The following is a 15,561-nucleotide window of genomic DNA, read 5'->3' as shown; positions in this document are numbered from 1 at the left end:
TCATTTATTTCAAAGGAATATGACACATAAATTAAACAAATCATTATTCATAATCATGAATATTTATGCCAAGATAAATAGTTTATGATCATTTAAATAGATTTATCTACATTAGACAAATGATTAAAAATCTCATGAGAATATCATAATGCATGTTTCAAGCCATACACTTCGATGAGTTACAAAATTTGCATTCATGCAAATAATAAAGCCTCTTCTTAATAATTTTTTTCTCCAAATCATAACATAAAAATATCTTGGAGCTTATAAAAAGAGGCTAACAAATTTGGTACAACACATTTTTTCTAAAATAAGGCAAAATATTTTTGCTAGACACCCCAACATAAATATATTGATATCACACGAAAAATATTTCATACCTTATCGAAAATGATCTAATTAAATTAGAATTTCTCAAACACTATCATTCTAGTTATTTAAATTTCTAAGAATAAAATTGCCAGAAGCAAAATTAAAAGGATCTTTTGGAGCAAAAATATATTGCCATGCACCCCACACTTGGATACAATATTATAGCACATTAATATTATAATGCTATCGTATTAACGCATTTCCTACTTACTCGAAATCTTTTTTCTTTTTTTAAGAAAAAATAAAAGTCTTCTTCGACCACCAAGAATCTGAACGCAATAATCACAAATTAAATGCAAAAGTTTTCACATTTAAAACTTTTCAATTCTAATTGAAGTAGAATTTCACGTAGTTGAAAAATTCATCATAAATATATAAAAGCATGCACAGAAGCCCCCCACATTTTGGATATTATGTCAATTAATCAAACAAAATCTTCAATCATCACTCATGAAAAACACAGCATTAAACATCACGTATCTTAAATGCTTAACATGATCCGGAATATACAATGATTTTAGTCTTGAACAGGGCTCCTAAATCCAAGGAATTGTTAACCTAGATTTTACCCAACTCTCATCTGCTAACCAGATCACAAAATTATAACAGATAAAAAATATAAAGAATCCAATTAATACAATAAATGAGAACGAAAACAAAAGCCAAGAGAAGAGAAACATATATAAATAAGGAAAAAGATTAAAAAAAGAAAAAAAGAAAAAAAGGTAATTACAAAAAGGCCATATTATTTTGAATAATTAACGTAAATGGGCTTAACTCTCCAGTAGAGTAGCCATACTATCTTGCCCGGATCATGAATTTCCTAAAAAAGAAATCAATAAATGTAGGAGTCATCACAAACAATTTAAAAGGATAATTGTGAAAATCTTTTTGTTTAAAAAAATGGTCTACGTAACCAAAACAAGGTTTGAGAGTTGATTGTGTAAAAAGAAGGTGTTAGACATCTCACAGTACCCATCCTGCCATCCATGACAATAGTTATCCTAACTTTGCCATCCATGACAATAGTTATCCTAACTTAACTAAACAAAAGTAATATGGCCTTAAATGTAATTTAATTACCCTTAATAAAACAATAAGAAGAAAATAAGAAAAAAATTAAAATTAAGTTAGAAAAATATTATTTATTTACATATTGAACTTGATTTAGAATGAGAACCTGGGGCCTACGTGCCATGTTTAGAGGGATCAAAGCTAATATAGTTTCAAGGTAAAAATGCTTGTTACTTAGTTGGTGACTTTTAGAGGAATGTTTTGTTAATTTTTGAAATTAATTTTTTTGATTGGGTTTATATCTTTTAATTTATAAAAGTGATTTCTTCTATTATTTGATAGAAAAATTTTATATTGAAGTTTCTGTGGAAATTTCAAAATCTCACATGAAAATTAATTATTTATGCCTATAGAGATTCCAAAATCTCACACAGCATAATAATCATATTTCAATCTGTTTGTTTATTCGTTTTTATAGAAGAAGACCTTTTTTATTTTTTGATTTTTTTAAAAATTTATTCAAGAAATATATACAAATTAAGAAATTAAACGCATTGATTGGTAACTTAATATTATACACTACGGACCAATTAACCTTGTACCTACTAAAACTCTAAAATCTCACACGGTAAGGTATATTTGATAGTGCATGCAAAGCGAACAATCAAATCACATATACTAACCTCATTTTGTCTTAGTGACACTCACTCAAATTTCCATCCTCATGCGTTGGATTCCACTCGAACATGAATTTGCAAAACAAGAAAAGAACACAAGGCGGAAAGGAAAGGACCAGGAGAGGAAATAGGAAGAATGCTTAAATGTCATATGCGACATTAATTGAATAGACCAAAAGTGTATGGCTTTATACTGTGCAAAGGATGATCATCATCATCATCAAATCAAATGTGAACCCATAATAGTAGAATCACGATGCATCAATAACTACAATATTAATTACTGGCAAAAGTTAAAGCCATTACATCATGCGTGAAGAATTTTTCAAAATGATGTTAATATGTATATATATTATCATTTATATATATTTAATGGGTTAAATATATATATATATATATATTTGATGGGTTAAATATATATATATATATATATTTAACCCATCCAATTATAATGACCGTGAGTTATGCAGAGAGTGGGCAATGCATCAAAATTTCATGATAGCATTACAATGGCTAACCCCATTATCATGACACAAGTAAATACTAACATGAGTGTCTAACAAACCTTTAACAAGCTTGGTCTGCCAATGATAAGTGGAATAAGGAAGGCATCTTTGGATTTGTTCTTCTCCCACTCTGCCCTTTCTCGGTCTCTTCTACTATAGGCATAAGCTAGGGTTTCTCTCCATAATGACACAATCTTCCAAATCATAATTCTCGTTTATTTTTTATTTATCCATCATTATTATGATTTCCAAACATTTCCTAATATTTACTGATCATAGATGATTTAAAAATCAAATAAGGGATACTAGCATCTTTGACATTAATAGGGAGCATTTTTAGGAAACTTTTTCAACCTAGTTTGCAAGAAAGAGTTTAAAGGGGATTTTTCATTTAATTTTTTATTTATTTAATTTTTAATTATTGATATCAATTTATTAGATGAATTTGTTTTAATTATGAATTTGATGAAGGGAGAAAGTTATATACTTAGGTTTATATACTTAAAGTGCTTGTATTCAATTAAGTCAAGACATGTGAACCTTTTATAGAATATTTTTCTATAATAAATTCTTATTATTAATTAAATTAATAAATTAGGATCCTCATGTCATGATTTGATTTGATATAAGTATATTAAGTATATAAGGATAAATATATAAGTCTTACTTATCCCTTGATGAATAATCATGATTGGAAAGTGGAAGGAAAGGGAGAATGAAGAAATGGAGAGACCCCTCTCCTATGAAGGGTCGAGTACAAGTAAAATAAAAAGAACAAGAACAAGGCCCCTGGATGAACAAAGTTTTAGAAACAATAAATGGATGAGAACAAATAAAAATCTTCCTATTTTGCAGGATACGAGCCACCGTTATCGGGCTTAACATTGTTGGGCCTAGTGTAACTTATGTTTTGTCTTAACACAGGATGCTTTGGTTTTTGTGGAAGGAGATAAATGTTAGAGAAGATTGGCGAAAAGGACCAACGTCAAAATATTTAGGAATAAGGACCAAAATTCAAAAAATGTAAAAGGTCTTTTAAAGGCTGAAAAAAACCTAACAAAATATTCTTTCGATTTAAAATTGATTTGACAATGCAAAGATACAATGAGTTGTCCTGCGTGAATGAACCAATCATATTGTGACACTTCATCCATACTTTTTAATATATACGGAGATCCACACCAATCATTCAGTCATATTTTGAACGCATTATTTTTAGTTTTTCATTTAAATATTTTGTGCAATATATCTTCAATTTTTCTTCAATAATCTTCCACACTTGGCTTCTTCAAAAGTCTTTCACTTATCTTCGAAAAAAATTTCTACAAGAAACTTCAATTATCATCCACATTTCTTCATGTGACTTTAATTATCTTCAGTTTTCTTTAAGAGTCTTCATTAATCTTCAACAATTCTTCAAACAATTTTTTGTTGAAGGTACGTTGAAGACTTTTGAAGAAATGTGAAATATTTTTCAGGAACATTTGACATTTTTGTTCAGATATTTTTCATGAATAAGACAAATTTTCATAATAGAACATTAAATTTTTAGGAAAATTTTATTAAAATATAAGAATAATTTAATAAATATTCAAATTCAAATACTTTTGAAAGATGATTGGTGTAGGGGACCACAATATATTAAATTTGAATGGCCTAGATTTGATTAGAGAGATGATGAGCACCAGAGTACTCATCCCTGGAGTAGCATCCAAGGTAGTCCCTTCAATAGTGCTGCTGGATTTTCCCAATATTTTCTATTCTTGTATTTTTAAGATGCAAATCATGCAAAATTAAGATTTTTTTTAAATAAATATTTCTCTCGTGGTGGAGATTCTCTCGGCCTGATGTTTCATTTTTCGATTTTATCTTTTGACAAATCATCCTTCACACTAATCCACTTCATTAAAACCTAGTCAACCTAACTCTAAAAATATAAAAATGAGAGAAAGAAATTAATAGAGAGAATATAAAGAGATGAGAAAAACTCAAAGAAGAGGCAAGATAACAGTGATTCTTATTTAGTGAAATGTGCTTATAAATCAAATGAATTGAGCTTTTATTTATAGGTCTCAACCTAATCCTAAAAATAAAACATGAAATCCTAAAAATCCTAAAATTAAATAAAAATATGACAATAAATAAAAAGATAGCAACAAATGCTAAAAGATAACAATAATTTAAATTAAAAAATATTTCTAATTAATAGAAAAGTAAAATATTGATCTTCAAATCTTCAATTTCCTTATAATATTTTCTTTATTTCTTTTTATTATCATTCACTAATCATCCAATCCTATTTAACACCACTTTTACTTTTTTCATTCAAACATTTTATACAATATATCTTCAATTTTCTTGAACAATCTTCCACACTTCTTCAGAAGTCTTTAATGTACATTTTCAAGAAAAATCTCTACAAGCAAATTCAATCAGCATCCACATTTCCTCAAAATACTTCAACATATATTAAAGTGGCTTCAATTATATTTCATCTTTCTTCAAAATTCTTCAATTTATCTTCAAGAATATTAGTTAATTTCCTTCAAGAGTCTTCATTAATCTCAAAAAATCTTCAACGTAATTAAAACAATTTTTATTGAAGTTACAATGAAGACTTTTTAAGAAATGTGAAATATATTTTAGGAAAATATGACATTTTTATTCAAATATTTTTCTTAAATAAAAAATTTTCAAAATAGAACATTAAAGGACTATTTGGCAACCTGTTCTGAAAACAGTTTTCTATTTTCTAGAATTAAAAAAAAAATTATTTGGTAATGTGTTTTCAAAATGTGTTTTGGAGAACAAAAATATAAAATATCATTCTGGAGAATAGAAAAGAAAAAATATCTTTTGAGTATTCTGGAATTATTATTTTGAAGAATAAGAGAGGATGAAAAAAACACTCATTTTTATTATTCTTTTGTTCTGAGAATATGTTCTACAAAACATTAGTTCTCAAAACAAACAAAAAATAGTTTCAAATAGGCCATAAATGTTTAGAAAAATTTTGTTGAAATATTCGAATAATTTAACAAATATGCAAATTCAAATACGTTTGAAAAAAAAAAAATTATTGGTGTGGGTTCCACTATATATTAAATCTGGATTGCCTAAATCTAATCTAGTAATTTTAAGCTGAAAATCATGCAAAATTCATATTTTTTTAAAGTAAATATTTCTCTCTTGGTGGAGTTTCATTCGGGTCCATGTTTAATTTTTCCAATGTTATCTTAAAAATTGGGAGGAATTGGAGGTTTGGGTCCATTTCATGGCATTAAGCGTGACTTGAGAAAATCTTTGCGTTGAGTGGTCCCCACCACCCTCCACGATAGCAGAAGACTAACTTCGATCCTCACAAGTCATCCTACAACAATCCACTTCATTAAAACCCAGTCATTTTCCTCACACGGTTTCCACAATTGACTAATTCAACAATATTCTTTCTTCGGGTCGTTTTCTTTTGGAAAATTGATAAATAAAAACCTTGTAAAAGAATTAATTTGAAATGAGGATTTCTTCATAACTAAGTTTTCAAATTCAGTATTCCGTCTTCCATTTTTTAGTATTATTTTTCAAAAAAAAATCTTAATTTGATATTAATCTTTTTATGAGGTTCTTGCTTGTCATCCTCCCTCTTTTTCTCTGTTAGCTTATCCTGTTAAACACGGAATACTCTTATGCTTACCTTCAATGGGAATTGTGTTTCTTCCACTTCACTTACCATCATTCATAAGTAAATTATTATTATTTTGTTATTATATATATGTATGATTTTTCATTAAATATTTTTTTATTAGATTATACATTTTATTTTTATTATAATGGAAAAATTTGATATCAAAAGTAGGAAGAATTGTGTTTAAATTTTAATTCAGTCCTTATAGTTTTAATTTAATTTAACTCAATATTAAATTTTAAATCAATGCAACTTGATTCCTACAACTTTAATTAGGTTGAGACTCTATTTTTCTTTTTTCAATTTTACTCAACACAACTCATTTCATATAGTTTTAGCAATTTAAAATATTATTTTCCAAGTTTGAAGAAATAACTTTAGTCCTAATAATTTTATTTTTAAAATATAAAAAATAATATTTTAAATATATAATTTTTATAAATTATAGGAATTGAATTGCATTGAATTAAAATTCAAGAATTAAGTTTTAATTGAATCAAAATTATAAGAATTAGATTGCATCAAGTCATAGTTAATGCCTATATTTTAGCTGAATAAAAATTATAAGGTCAAAATGATTAATGTCTCCTTAATTCTATAAGGGGAATTAAGATGCTTTTTTAGAAATAGTCAAAGTCAGTTAATTTAAACAAATGACAACAATTTAAAATATTTGTATGTTGAATTGTATTACTCAAATGCGTGATGATTCTACAAAATTTTTATTTTATATAACAGTTTTAAAATTGTTGCTATAATTATGAAAAACTATTGTCCTTAACTTTAGGCAACATTTTTTAATCATTGTATATTTCAGCCATTACTACAAAAGGTATTTGGAAGCGCTAACTGTTGACTTATGAGAGTACTTTATTGTAGCCAATGCACTTGTATATACAAGAGTGCTTTCAAAAGTGCTCTCATATAGGTGGTCTACCGGAACACTCCCCAAAAAGCACTACTGTAGGCACTTCCTATGAGAAGACTTTAGAAGCTTACAGGAGTGTTTTTAAGTAGAGGCGCTTCGATAGGTCCACAAATAGGAGTGCTTTTATGTAAGAGCTATGTTGTCCTCAATTGTTTTTGAAAAAATATTTCTTTTTTGACAATACTACATGTTACATAAATTTATATACAATATTCTAAAATTGACAACATAAATGATTAAAGAACATACTTTCATTTAAAATTAAAACAAACAATGTTTTTATAAGCTTGGTACCTTCAATCTCAATTAGCTACTCTAACCAAAAATTTAGCACAAAGATTTTTAATCTAATCTTTTAAATATTACACTATAAAAACAAAAGTATTGTCTAAAACAAAGAAAAAAGGCGTCTTCTACCATAACGCCACCCTACAAAAAATATACAAAAAAAAAATTAGATAACATTATCCCAAAAAAGGTAGGAAACAAAAAAAATGTAATGCTATAAAGAACATAAACCTGTAGATGAATAAATGAGAACAACGTTGGTTCATCATATAATGTTATAAAAACCATTGCAAGAAATCCTTACCACCATTTACACTATAAAAACTAAAATCTTCTTTGCATGCCAATATACAAAATCTTCTAACTTTAATATGAGCGAAAACTCCTATGTCTTGATACTGATTGTTTCTCTCAAATTAATATTTAAAATCTAAAAAATTTTTACATCTATATTCGACAATTAAAAGGGAACCACAAGTGCAACATAGATATAAGTTATTGAACAAAAGAATACTTTTAGTGCATCATGTTCTTCAATGTATTTTTTTTAACCCAGCAACAACAAGTCCACCAAAGGCGATAAGTAAGTGTCTACCAAATTAGAGAAACAAGCAAATCATAAATTTATTTTGAATGCAATTTGATCTAATGAAATTAGTTCACAGAGATGAATAAATCTTAATGCTAAAGTCAGTCAAGGATTAGTGTATATACTTAATGTTTAAACAAGCACAAGATGAGAAGCTAATCATCTTGAGTCACAAGACGATAGTTTGAAACACTGAGATTAAGAAACTAATCCCTATATATATTTACATCGCTCAAGGTGAATGTCACAAGCATGAAAGGTGTTAGATACCATGGTTGGTCCTCTATAACCATATTAACCGTTTTTATCATAAAAAAGAAAAAACATTTCCAACTTTAGCAAACAGAGGGTGCTTCAGTTTTCAATTCTAGAAGCCAGCTCCAACCTTTCCTCCAACGGTGATTCAAGGTCAAGATGAACAGCCCGAGGGAGGTGGAGAGCAAAAAGGGTACTCTTAACGCAGCAAAGCAAAAATATAAAAATATAATATTAAAAAATGAAAAATTGAAGTATATAATGTCAAATATTACATAAAAAATTGTTTGCTACATATTTTCAAGCCCAAATAAGCCCAAATTGTTTTTTTTTTTTACCAGCGAAGCTCAAATTGTTTACAATATAGAGAGAAGCAGACAATTAAAATATAATGACATGTCCAAAAGTGGATGCGTGAAGAGACATTAAGAGAAGACTCATCCGAAAATGCAGAGAAATTAAATGCAGATCATGTATCCAAATCTTTTTCTCAGCACATTAGGCAATTATATTCCTGCAGTGTTGAAGTATTATCTGCGATATATCCAATGTTACGATCTATGCCATTATAGAACTATATATATATATATATAATTTAATGGCCCTTTTCATACAGATTAAGCTCAAAGCAATTACTAAAAAATGATCTAAAATAGTAATTATTTAATTTTAATTTTTTCATAATCAAGGTCTACGAAGAGTTCCCATAACTAATGTTAACATATACATAGAAACTCATAAACTAGAGACTATGCAAACGCGTTACTCTTCAGATAATGCCTCTAATTCAAACGGCTTCATCACGATACAGAACAGTACTAGATTCTGCTTTGAGACTTAAAGAGTGTTCATTGTTCACTATATTACTGCTTTATGAAATACATAATAAAAAAGACGCACGGGGTTTTAACTTTTAATTAATATATCAGATTCATGGATATGTCATGAAAAGATGTAGATGAGCATCGACAGATTCAAAAATGGACTCCATTGCTTAAATGGACTCAACCGAAGCAGCAGAGGATGCACGGATCTTAAAGCTTACATTCAGTAGAGTTACAGATCCGAAAGAGAGGAGAAGACAAGAACGCCAAAGAAGTCCCTTGTCTTTATTTTTTATTTTTTCAATTAAGACTTATGGGAGCACTTTCTTTAAAAAGCGCTCTCATAGAACTTTGGAATTGGAGTGCCTAGAAGAAAGCGCTCTAATACCGTAACATATGGGGGCCCCTTTCCAGAGAGTGCTTCCATACATTAATTTTTTTATTTCTTTTAATTTAATTTATAATAAATTTTTTTATTAATTTAATTAAAAATACATTTAATTATTCTTTCAACTGTGATTTTTTTTTTACTAAAACCTTATTATTTCATCTAACTTGATCGACAGTTATAATTATTTTTACCAATTAATTATCATGATATTAATTTATTATTTCACTTTAACATATGTAATTCATTAATTTAATTATTTTGAAAGTATTTTTTTAATTTTTCATTTATATCAATCACTATGTAATTAATTTTTGAAAAAAAATATAACTTTGGGTCTTTACACTTTATTCATATTTTGCTATTGATCTCTGTATTTTTTTTGAGTGTTTTAGGTCTCTACATTTTTGTTTCTTAATATTTTAAGTCCTTCCATGAATAAAGTGTAAGGGACTTTAAAGAGACTTAAAACATTGAAAAATAAAAGTATAGGGACTTAAAATATTAAAAAAAGTGTAGGGATCAATAGCAAAACATGAGGAAAGTATAAGAATCCAAAATATTTTTCCTTAATTTTTTCCAATTTATGAGATTAAATACTGTTATATGTAGTGAATTTTCTTTAATCTTTTAAAATATACTCTATTGGAGCGCTTATGAGAAGCGTACCTATAAGAATGCTTTTTTCGGAAGTGCTCCTATAGGTGAAATCTTCTAGAGTGCTTTTACAATAAGCGCTTCTATAAGTAATGTCTTCTAGAGTGCTTTTTGTTAGAAGCGCTCTAATAGACTCTGTTTATATTTTTTGAAGTTTTTTTATATAAGCAATCTGATATGGGCACTCTTGTAAAACTTTTTTTTTTGTAGTAATGAGCATTACCTATTATTTAAGGCAATGGTTTTCTAAATTTTGGGTAACATTTAATATTTCTTTTCCTACTTAGAATTTTGAACCTTGAACCTCTTAAATATAAGTCAAACTTCTAACCACTCTTCCAACATTACTACTACTTCGTTTTTATTTATAAGAGAAATTATCACTTTTACTTATTTTTTTATATAAGTAAAATCATATAGTTCAATAAGTATTATTACACATTTTCTAAATTTCTCCTCATAATTTATATTAATGAGAAATAATTGATGCATGCTTATATTGATTAACATAGGGCATTTTAATCTAATTTTTTATTTTCAAACATAATTATTATGGTTAATTAACTTTTTTAAACTGTGTGATACATTTTTTTCTTTTATATAGAAATAGAGGGAATATTATGTTATCTATTACAAATATTATATATAGAGATAATTTTTAAAGTAAATTTTGAATTAATTTAATAAATAAAATATTTAATTAATTAAATAATAAATAAAATAATAAGAATATGTTAAAAAATGGATAAAAAATGAAAGTAAATAGTTATTTTTATATAGGTAAACCATGGATAAAAATTTTTAAATGCTTTAAAGACAACAATTATTTTTTGTTGCCTCTTGAAATCGGTAATAGTTTTCAAATGTTGCAATAAAAAAAGATTTATAAGCAATAGCTTGTCTGTTGCTTATTTTAGAATTTTATTGCAATAGTTGAAAATTGTTACCTATTCAACTTTTGAATACAGTTTTCAGATGTTACCAAATATTTGTTGCTTAAATTGAGAATCAATAGTAACACATTAAAACTGTTACTTATTCATACATTAGGCAATACTTTTACAATTGTTGCAAATCAAAGTGTTGGAAGAGGCAAAAAATGTTGTTGTGAGAAGACAAGTGCTAGAGGTAAAAGCTATCGCTATATGGATTTGCTGGGAAAAAACTCGAATTATTAAGTTTTGCTTTTCCATAGTTGATTCCACAAATGGTCCAAAATATTTATGGTGGTCCACGACAGTAAAGGCAGACAATAGACAAGCAATTTCCGGAAAAAGGATAATCAAGTAATTTCCGAAAAGTATAATGGTCCTATAAATTTGTGAACGATCTAGTCTTGATGAATATCCACTTGAGAACTTTCGTTTAGATGCTTAATTGCTTCCTATTTCGCAGCTTCAATGGCGAAACTAGGAAATGAAAAGATCGCTTGGATAGTGAGTGTGGTGTTCTGCTTCTTCTTGTCTTTGGTGCTTGCCATGGCTGCCATTGGCGATGGTGGATCTGGTAAGGAACATGAGGTTGAGAAGCTTTTGAAGAAGTTGAATAAACCAGCTGTTAAGTCTATTAAGGTATACAATTTAACGTCTTCAACTAGTTTTGATTATGACTAACATTTTAATTCAAATGTTTCTACATAAAAGAAAACTTCAACACTATTCAACCTTTTTTTAACTTCTACTCTAGATCTGTGTGTGTTTGGCTTCTAAAACTTGATTAGTTTATGTTTAAAATATATAATTTCTTAAAAGTATTTTTTTCTTTTTTTTTTTGTGAAAACTATATTTGTAGAAAGTTAGTTTGGGTCTTTTCTATCCATGTTTACAATGTTCGAAGTGAAGAAAGAAGAAGACATTCATGTGAAAAGTTATTTATGGGTTTTAATTATAATTTACTAGTATATTTGGATTAACATTTGGTATTGTAAAAAACAGAGCCCTGATGGTGACATAATCGACTACGTGCATATTTTAAATCAACCAGCTTTTGATCATCCAAAACTGAAAAATCACAAAATTCAGGTAAAATCATATATATCTTAAGTTGTCTTTTTTGTTTTATTTGATTTTTTAACAATATAATTCTAAAGCCAATTATGTGCTATTCCATGAAGATGAGGCCAACATTTCATCCAAAAGCAACCAATTTTTCAAAATCAAACCCTATTGCTCAAATGTGGTACCAAAGTGGAAATTGTCCAAAAGGAACCGTTCGTCTAAGAAGAACAACAGAAGATGACGTAATGAGGGCAGATTCTATCAAACAATATAGTAAAAGAAGATCATTATACTCCACGGAAGGCCACGAGGTACTACTATTTGTTTTTTTTTTTTTTGGTCATGAGAGGTACTACTATTTTCAATATATATATATATAGTGTTATCAATATCTTGAAATATAGGTTGTAATTTGCTTCTTCTTTTTTTTAAATGCTTGTTTTTGTGTTTTCCATACTAAATATTTTTTTTTCCTCGTTTCGTTGTTTGTTCAATGCCTCTAGTATGCTGTAGCTGATTTGAGGGGAGATAGGTATTATGGAGGCCATGCATCTATAAACATTTGGAAGTCCCTTGTTCAAGAATCCAATGAATTTAGTCTCTCTCAAATTTGGATTGTGAATGATGATGATCCGATTAATGTTGAGACCATCGAAGCTGGTTGGCAGGTATTCTATAATTTCTTTCAAGTCACATGTACGCCTGATGGATGAGTACGTTTTTATACATTCTTTCAAAAAATACAACTTTTTGTATATTTAATTCCTTGATTTACTGTTTCAGGAAAATTAGATCTCTCGACAAATATATGGGGATGACAACCCTAGACTTTTTACATTCTGGACAGTAAGTTCAAATTTCTTACCAACATATAATTTCTTGTTTTCCTCAAACCATTGTATTTGTGTTGTTAATTATTGTTATATTAATTTTTAATACATTCCTTTTTCATTCCACAGAATGACTCATATCAGACTCAATGTTATAACCTCAATTGCCAGCCTGGCTTTGTTCTAGTTGATAAAAAAGTAGCGGTGACAAGCAGCCTAGAACTATCTGTCTATGATGGTTCTCAAAATGAATTATCCATCTTAATCTGGAAGGTATTAACTAGGTTATGACTCATTCTTGCTTAAAGTTTAACTTGGTGTGACTAAGGGTGTTCATAGGTTTGATTTTGAAGAAAAATCAAACTGAACCAAATCAATTGGTTCTCCAAAGCTTGGGACCTATTTGGTTTTTCTTTTAATTAATTTGGTTTGGTTTTTTGAGTGGTTTGATTTGATTTGGTTTGGCTTAGGCTTTGGTCAAGTTTGAGTTTTTTTTAGATATTTTTCATAATCAATATATATGAATATTTACTATTAATTTTTAACTATTAATTAGTATTTTCAATGAAAGAAATCTCTTGAGAACAAAATAATATTTTTTAACAATTATTTAGCACATTTAAATATTAAAACTTAATAGTAATATGTTACCCTTAAAACACTTGATTATACAATTTTAAAATTATCATAAAAAATTATAGAGAATATTAAACTAATTGTAACATATTTTTTACTAGTGATTTATAAATAACTAAATTTGGGAAGAAAAAAATTTAGAAAAATTTATAAAAATATATAAAATAATTATAATAAAGCTTGGTCTAGTTTGGTTCAAGAGATAAAAACCTAAATCGAACTAGACCAATAGATTTTGACAAAAAAAATGAACTAGTCTTTATTTATAATTAGTTTATATTAGTTTGGTTCTATTTATCTTGGTGTAATTAGTTTAGATCGATTTTGAATACCTTAGGTGTGACTTATGTATTCAATTCATTGGTCCCTACACTTTATAACACAATTACAACTTAACCATTAAAAAACTGGATATTAATTCTTTCTTTCTTTCTTTTGCAAGAACATATATTCCTTGTGAAATCCAAACAATTGAAATCACCAATTAATAAACTTCAAGGAATCCCTAACGGCACAGAGTCATATGATCCGGCTATTAGGTAAAATATTATGACAACAACAACAACAAAAGATAACAATGATGATGATGATGATGATTGAGCAGGATCCCGAAACTGGAAACTGGTGGATGCAAGTTGGGGATACATCTACAGGATATTGGCCAGCTTCTTTAGTCAATCGCATGTCTGAGAGTGCATCAAATGTAAAGTGGGGCGGTGAAATAATAAACCTGAGATCTGATGGGCAACATACCACAACAGGCATGGGAAGTGGCTATTTTCCTGAAGAAGGTTATGGGAAGGCTAGCTTTTTCAAGGAGCTTTCTATTGTTGATGCAAATAATAATCTTGTCTCTCCTACAAACCCTAACATTTCTGTTACCAATCCCAATTGCTACAATATTACTTTTTATGGCTATTCTCATGATTGGGGTGTCTACTTCTACTATGGCGGTCCTGGGAGAAACCAAAACTGTCCTTAGCCCTTATGATGTAATCTTGGTGGGTGGCGAATATATGATGGAACAAAAAAAATATGAGGACTTTATTTAAAAGGCACAAAACTATTTATTTATATCAAGGAAATAAAGGAATTGTGATATGGGTAGAATTCCCTAGCCTGATGGGATATTGTACAAGATGAGTCTTGATAAAACAAGTCTTAATAAGGTTGAAATATTATATAGTGTGATATTATGCAATGTTAGATTATGTTGCACGATATAATTGTGGAGGAAAACATATTTCCTTTAACAAACAATTGCTGTAATTAAATGTTGCATAAAATGCAGAATATATATATATATATATATATATATATAATGTGATTAAGTGAAGAGCCACTAGAAAGTGGCATATATGTTGGGTCTAGGAAGCATCTTGGAAGAGACGAGAACAGAGTTGGGCTACCCAATGGTTGCAAAAAAACACAAATAAATAAGAACGATATCACATTTTAATCCAAAACTTTACAACATTGAGTTTATTAATCTTTTTCACTTACATGCCTTTTTTCTAACCCAACTCTATCCGATGTGAAATTTTGTCCCCACACCAAGGCACTTGAATGCAGAATTTATTAAAAACAAAATCTGAAATATAAGCGCAAAACACTACTAGAATATGAAATGTATAGAAGTCTAAAAGGATTGATAGATATTAATTAAATATATTGTTTTCTTATCATCTTAGTTTACCATGACCAATACAATTCTCTCATTTCTCTCTCAACCTTTGTTGCACTTTGCAAGTGCACAGATAATACCAAGTAATAAAAAGTGAGTAGAGTATCATTCCCATGAAGATATATTTGTATTAAAAATATGGTCAAGCAAAAGATTTTGCAATTTCAATCAAGTTAAGCGAAATACAATTGGTTGGATAAAACTGATTTTGAAAATAAGATTAAAACTTGAAAA

At 28.2% G+C, this 15,561-nt stretch overlaps 1 protein-coding gene across 1 annotated transcript; it reads left to right on the top strand.

Annotated features, from left to right (window-relative positions):
* The first annotated feature begins 11,580 nt into the window (after positions 1–11,580).
* On the top strand, positions 11,581–14,625 carry LOC129314161 (uncharacterized). The gene is made up of 6 exons (XM_054957528.1): positions 11,581–11,751; positions 12,115–12,201; positions 12,294–12,488; positions 12,681–12,845; positions 13,137–13,280; positions 14,248–14,625. The coding sequence occupies exons 1-6, from the start codon at positions 11,581–11,583 to the stop codon at positions 14,623–14,625; spliced, it is 1,140 nt and encodes a 379-aa protein (XP_054813503.1).
* Positions 14,626–15,561: the final 936 nt, after the last annotated feature.

The sequence above is a fragment of the Prosopis cineraria genome, unplaced genomic scaffold, assembly GCF_029017545.1.
Source record: "Prosopis cineraria cultivar Desert tree isolate PC_DT_omini unplaced genomic scaffold, ASM2901754v1 PC6, whole genome shotgun sequence".
NCBI classification, from domain to species: domain Eukaryota; kingdom Viridiplantae; phylum Streptophyta; class Magnoliopsida; order Fabales; family Fabaceae; genus Prosopis; species Prosopis cineraria.
Note: the sequence above shows the minus strand (reverse complement) of the source record. Positions and strands in the feature narration are given on the sequence as shown.